Source organism: Nanorana parkeri, unplaced genomic scaffold, assembly GCF_000935625.1.
Source record: "Nanorana parkeri isolate BGI_ZX_2015 unplaced genomic scaffold, ASM93562v1 scaffold164, whole genome shotgun sequence".
Taxonomy (NCBI): Eukaryota; Metazoa; Chordata; class Amphibia; order Anura; family Dicroglossidae; genus Nanorana; species Nanorana parkeri.
The window spans coordinates 502,756-510,074 of record NW_017306432.1 but is presented as its reverse complement, the minus strand read 5'-3'; the positions used below and the strand labels follow the sequence as shown (position 1 = coordinate 510,074).

The 7,319-nt window shown below is 42.9% G+C and overlaps 1 protein-coding gene across 1 annotated transcript in view; it reads right to left on the bottom strand.

Moving 5' to 3' along the window:
• Positions 1 to 297: 297 nt before the first annotated feature.
• The window catches only part of PTPDC1 (protein tyrosine phosphatase domain containing 1), a 47,504-nt gene continuing 40,482 nt past the window's right edge, over positions 298 to 7,319 (bottom strand). The window contains exon 9 of the mRNA XM_018554548.1: positions 298 to 611. Coding sequence (XP_018410050.1) covers positions 525 to 611 — 87 coding nt within the window. The 3' untranslated portion in view covers positions 298 to 524. The remainder of the gene's footprint in view (positions 612 to 7,319) is intronic.

Below are 7,319 nucleotides of genomic sequence, written 5' to 3'. Positions count from 1 at the left end.
ACATCCCCAACTGAAATGTTTTCTTTGTAACGCCCCTATATAAAGTACCATAAATATTATAAAGGTATGGCTGTCAGAATTCTACAGCTGGCCTGTCAAGGCTCAACCAGTCCTGCTCCGCTGAGAATCCTTCATACTGAATACAATAAACAGTTCACAGTGCATTACCCGGACTGGCTCTGCTGACTGGCAGCAGTATGCCCGAGTCAAGGCATAATAATAAATTAAACAAGAACATCCACAAATATTAACTACAAATATTAAACCAGACTTTGGAAACATAGAAAGAAATGCTGTAAAACACAGTGAACAAGGCTTTTTTTAGAGACAAGTAATAATTACAAAAGAGTTCGCTGAATATCAAGTCACCTCGAAGTTTCTACATTCTTTGTATTTGAAGCCCTTTGTGTAGCCAACACTTAAACACAAACCTCACAGGAAACGCGCATGACGAGGCTCACAGAATTTAAACAAATTGCAAGGCCAGGTCTGCGAGCTCCAGGGCTGCCCAGGTCTTGTCACATCTACTTTCGGATAGTCGTCAAGATGTGCTGAAAGATCGGTTTCAGAGTGTTGAAAACCACAGGGCCTTCCTTAGAACCTTTCTCAACCTACAAAACAAAGATTAATTGCATTAGAAATCACCAGGGGTGTAACATACATGATTGGGTTCTGTAGAAAACTCATGACGCAGCCTTCAGGCTCTCTATACATTTAAAAGAGGAGCTGAACTCTCGAAGCTGTGCCCAAAAAAAGGCAAATAACTAGTCACCAGTATTATCTTTAGGCATCCTGCGGCTGATATTTCTCCATTACTGACTTACCATGCCTTTTTATTAAAAAAGGAATTTTATATAGCGCTGATAATTTACATACAGCATTGTGTCTCTTTGTGGTGGTGACCATCTTGGCTTTGTTTCCTCATATCAAAGATGCGCCCCCTATGAATGGTGATCTGATGACTGGTTGGGGAAAATTCAAAATGCGGTGGGAGTTGGGCAGGGAGCGCAGATTCACAGAATGAATAAAGCAGAAGCAGGGAGATGCATGCAGCTGATTTCTTCTCCAGCAAGCAGCACAACAGTGACACCAACAAAATTCACTCCAAATCTCCTGAGCCCATTAGTCAGAGGCAGCAATGCCTTAAATCTCACACAACAGACATACAGCTATGAGGCTGTAGCTATGTAGGCACAGGAGTGCCCAGACACACTCACATACCAATAAGCGCACTGCTACTTTTCAGAAGCAACATAGCACAATATCTACATTGTTCAGGGCAAGGCCCCTTCACAAGGGGACTTTGCTGCGATCTGGGTTTCCTGCTGCAAGAACCCATGGATTTTTGGTGCACGAATCCCAGGTGTCCCCATTCAGATGCGGCCACTGTACCCATTTAAGTTAAGGTCAGGGTGACAGCGGCCGCATCTGTCATCGGCAGCGCACATGTAATTGTACGTGGTATGATAACCTTTATTTCAGGATAGATGACTGTCCCTGGACACACCTATCCTGTGTTCAGCGATAATCATCTATCCCACACGGCATGTAATCGTACCATACATGATTATATGCAGACTGCCACTGACAGATGCTACAACTTCAGATTGTTTGGAAATGGCCTTATAACCTTTCCCAGATTGATGGGCAGCAACAACTGGGCCTGTAAGATCATAGCTGATGTTTTTCCTCCTTGGTATTGTGCTAACACACACCTGAATGTTCCAGCCAAGCAAACTGCTAAAACCTCAGCTTTTAGGGCTAGTTCACACCAGCGACAGTGCGTCCCAGCCCGATTCTGTCCGGAACGCACTGGATGGCATTTTGGCTGGCACAGGGGGCGTGGCAGTGCATTAAAGTGAACAGCACTGCAGCCATGCGATCAGCCGCTCTGGAACACGTGGCACATCAATGCCTGCATTCCGGTCCAGTCAGAAAAAATTGTGCTTGCAGTATTTTTTTCTGACCAGACCGGACCGCAAGCATTGATGTGCCTTGCGTTCCTATGCGGCTGATCGCATGGCGGGCAGAGGGCGTGGCTACAGTGCCATTGAGCTCAATGCACCGCCACGCCCCCTCCCATCCCCAATGTGATACAGTGCGTTCTGGCCAGAACGCACTGTGGCTGGTGTGAACTAGCCCTTATAGGGGTGGTCACACTTGCTGATGATCAGTTAATCAAGGGTTAATCAGCCCCTGGCTGCTGCTAAGCCTCTTAATTCCAATGGAAGCAGTAAGGGTGTACTTAGTATTTCACACATAACTTCTCCATTTTGGCTCTATGTTTGTGAAATAAATAATGACACCGTGTAATATGTCATGTGTTGTTGTTCATCTGAGGTTGTATTTACCTAATTTTAAGACCTGCTAAGGAACAGATGATTTTTATTATGTCCTGATACCTAAAACCACAATATTCAAAGAGGGCGTACTTTCTTCTTCACATGACTGTATGTATTTCAACTTTGTATTCAGCAGTTTCCCTGGTGTTCAGCTTAAAGCCTTAAAATGCATGGAAGCATAGCCTGTACATCCAGATATTGTTGTAGTGCCCAATGTACTCACTTCTGCTGGAAATCTGGTGATCCGGGATGCGTCTACCGCAATGTCCCGTGCCCGGAACGCAAGGGATCACATACATAAAGTCTCCTTGCATTCTGGGACGGGAGGGGGCGTGACAGTGCCATACAAGTCAATGCCCGCAGTAGGATCAGCCGCACAGGAACGCATGGTAATAAAATGCCCTGTGTTCCAGTGCAGTACGATTGCAAAAAATGGTGCAACAAGCCCTTACTCAGATCTGGATGAAGGTTTCCCCTGTGAATACTCTCATCTGTATTCTTGTAGACCCAACCTGGTTCTATGTGACAAAACTATTCAAAGTCTGAGAAACACGTCCAGCATTTCATGACAGTCTCATGCCAGGTTTGTTGTGTGGGTGGTATGTACAGAAGCCAACAGCTTGGCATAGAATGTACTCATTGCTTCCACCATAAAACATAATGTGAATAATTCTAACATTGTAACCCGTTTTGGCCTAAACTACAGGAATGAAAGCAATGGAATAGAAATAGAAGCAATGGAAGCAACAGCTTGAAAAATTCTACTCTGTTCATTGTACATTAAATTATTTGAAAGGATATCTTTATCTCCTTTTTCTCTCTGCAATATTAAAATGCATTGTGCACCGGTGGCTTCTATGTCAGTTTCTATATTCCTGTATATCAGGGGTATTGAATCAAAATTCAAATTTGACTCCATCAGAGTGCCCAGAGTTGTCCCCCTCAGAGCACCCTCTTACATTAGTTGTCCCCCTCAGAGCACCCTCTTACATTAGTTGTCCCCCTCAGAGCACCCTCTTACATTAGTTGTCCCCCTCAGAGCACCCTCTTACATTAGTTGTCCCCCTCAGAGCACCCTCTTACATTAGTTGTCCCCCTCAGAGCACCCTCTTACATTAGTTGTCCCCCTCAGAGCACCCTCTTACATTAGTTGTCCCCCTCAGAGCACCCTCTTACATTAGTTCATTAGTTGTCTCTTAGGGCACCCTCTTACATTAGTTATCCCCATCAGAGCACCCTCTTACATTAGTTGTCCCTCAGAGCACCTTCTTACATTAGTTGCCCCCCTCAGAGCACCCTCTTACATTAGTTGTCCCCCTCAAAGCACCCTCTTACATTAGTTGTCCCCCTCAGAGCACCCTCTAACATTAGTTGTCCCCCTCAGAGCACCCTCTTACATTAGTTGTCCCTCAGAGCACCCTCTTACATTAGTTGTCCCCATCAGAGCACCTCTTACATTAGTTGTCCCCCTCAGAGCACCCCCTTACATTAGTTGTCCGCCTCAGAGGACCCTCTTACATTAGTTGTCCCTTAGAGCACCCTCTTACATCAGTTATCCATTAGGGCACCCTCTTACATTAGTTGTCCCCATCAGAGCACCTTCTTACATTAGTTGTCCCCCTCAGAGCACCCACTTACATTAGTTGTCCCCCTCAGAGCACCTTCTTACATTAGTTGTCACCCTCAGAGCACCCACTTACATTAGTTGTCCCCCTCAGAGCACCCTCTTACATTAGTTGTCTCCCTCAGAACACCCTCTTGCATTAGTTGTCCCCATCAGAGCACCCTCTTACATTAGTTGTCCCTCAGAGCACCCTCTTACATTAGTTGTCCCCCTCAGAGCACCTTCTTACATTAGTTGCCCCCCTCAAAGCACCCTCTTACATAAGTTGTCCCCCTCAGACTGTCCTCTTAGATTAGTTGTCCCTCAGAGCACCTTCTTACATTAGTTGTCTCTTAGGGCACCCTCTTACATTAGTTGTCCCCCTCAGAGCACCCTCTTACATTAGTTGTCCCCCTCAGAGCACCCTCTTACATTAGTTGTCCCCCTCAGAGCACCCTCTAACATTAGTTGTCCCCCTCAGAGTGTCCTCTTAGATTAGCTGTCCTCAGAATGTCCTCCTACATTAGTAACTAATGTAAGGGGCCACTCTGATGGGAACAACTTACTCTATATAAGGGGCCACTCTGGTGGGGGCAACTTATGTAAGGACACTCTGATGGGGACAACTAATGCAAATGGGCACTCGGATTGATGATTGATGTCAACGAACCAATTCACCCCTGAGGTCATGGTTCTTTGTAGGCCATGCAAGTCCTCCACACTGACCAAATGAAACCGTGTCTTTATAGACCTTTGTACATGGGGCACAGCCATGCTGGAACATAAAAATGTCTTCTCCAAATTGTTGCCTAACCCTAAGTGTGGTAGAGCACAGTTGTCCATATGTCTTTGTATGCTATAGCATTAACAGTACCCTTCAATGGAAACACCAGAGGATTGTAATCACACCCCCATCCGTCCTCAAAAATACTTCTGTCTTGCAGTAAAGCAATTTTGTGAGAATTGAAGGTGTATTGTGCCCTTAATTACTAACAGGATGGCACTCTTGAAAATGCATAACAGGGCTGCCCAGATAAGCTTATTACTGTGAGTGACTAGCTACAGCATTCCCAATTAGTATCTGCAGTCATACACATTACACCACACTGTGCATTCTGATTGCCATCATCTGTTCTATTATATTTTATTACCACGTAAAAGTTATGATTTTCCCGGTCCTGATATGAGGGCATGGAACAGTTCTTAATTATATCCACCTTCACACATTTATCCTTAGACAATGAGATTTACTCTCAGAAACTCCGACCACATAACTTGCATTCTAGGAATACTTGAATTCATCCCAGAATATGTGTATATAAGTAACATGTCTGAACAAGGATAGGAAGAGATTTGCTGTTTCATTTATTTTTAGGAATGTACTACATCACATTCAGCTATCCTGTTTAAAATCTAATATACACATTATATATATATTAATGGAAGTGTGAACTAAATTAAAATGATTGAACTTATTTATTAAGAATATCACATTATTAAAGTGACACAAAATCTTAAACATACATTAAATTACCTTAACAAGATTGTATCTTATTTGTGTATAACTCGGCTGTAGATCCTCAAATCTTCTCTGAATTGGTGCTGACACTGTCCTTCCTTCTGGAGGGTGGCTACTTTTGTTCCCCATGGTCCCTGCGTGTGTTGTAAAGTAGTTATCGCTCCAAACCTACTCCTGTGATTGACTACAATCTCATGTTTAGTTTACTAATTTATATTGAGATTGTAGTACATCACAGGAGTGAGTTTGGAGCGGTGACTACTTTACAACACACACAGGGATCATGGGGAACAAAAGTAGCCACCCTCCAGAAGGAAGGTGTCAGCACCAATTCAGAGATGATTTGAGGATCTACAGCTTAATGATACACAAATAAGATACATTTTTGTTAATGGATAGGGCACTTGAATATATATGCAATGAAGTCCCCTCTTAAGCACCTCTTTTCTAAGAAGAACAATTTTAATTTCTGGAGCCGATCCTCATAACTCAGGCCTCCTATCCCCTTTATTAAAGAAGAACTCCAGAATGTATTTGATTAACCCTTGCAGTGGGACTACCCCCGCACTGCAAGTGTTAAGTGCTTGTTTGTGTCTAGGTGCTAAAATAACTATAATAATACTAACTAATAATAATTATACTCATCCGAAGCTCCTTCCAGCCTGTGTCCCCCTTCCTGCAGCATAGGAATCTTCCTCAGCTTTCTTCTGTCTATAGATATGATGGTTTAAAGACCTTAGGCCGCTGCAGAGGAGGGGGAGAGACGTTGGAAGGACCGGTCTAAGAAGAAGCCGGTTCAGAGCTTCAGGTGAGCCTAACTTAATTTTTTTTTTAGAACCTAGACACAAATCAGAAGTTAACCTTTGCAGTGCTGGGGTAGCCCAAGTGCAAGGGTTAATAAAGTTTCCTGAAGTGCTTCTTTCATTTTGTATCCCTTCTTTGAACTCCCTCAAGTTTGATGACATATTTCCTGAGGATTGGTGACCAAAACTGAACCGCATATTCAAGATGAGGCTGAACCAGTGATTTGTAAAATGGTAGAATTATATTTTTATCTCTTGCCAAAATGCCTCTTTTAACCATTGTAAAAAAAAAAGGTGAAAATATGCAAATATAGTCTGGCCAGCTGAGGTTAAAAACATTCCGGAGGGCTTTGCAGCAAAAGGGTTAATATTTGGTATATGCATAAACATGCGTATGCATACAAACGTACAACCCCGAAATGCAGACTGTCTGAGTTGTACATCGGCATGCCATTTATTTCTATATACAGCTGTAAGCAGCCCCTGTGGATCCCGGGCAGGGTTGTACATCTGATTTATGTTGTACGGCCCCAGGCACCTGTCTGCAGGAGCCCTAAGGGTAGACTCATTATTTTTCCCCAATGAAATGCCCATTCAACTGTTGAAAGCCTTATTCCCACATAAAGAGTTATTTTAGCTCACAAAATTGTAATTCATCACAACTTCAAATGGCTCTTGTCTTGCTGTCCTTAGTAGACACAGGCTGAAATTTACCATAATCACCTGTCTGAACTTAGTATTATTTTAGAACCTGCATAATATTCTTTGGGAATTCACTTACTCATGCAAAATACTTAAAAAAAACATACAAAATAATATGCCTGGGCTATGAGCTGGTCCATGCATTAATGGCTTTAGTGAACTGAAAAATTAATTTTAATTGATAAGATAAATCAAATACTGCATACAAATGAAAAACCCACATGCACCATGCACTAAGCTTTTGTGAGAAGAACTTAAGGCTTGACTGCAAATAAATTAGATAATCAGAGAATATGTAGGCAACCCTCCTTTCACCTTGGTATCTCCTTTAAAGCTAAACTCCAGTTAAC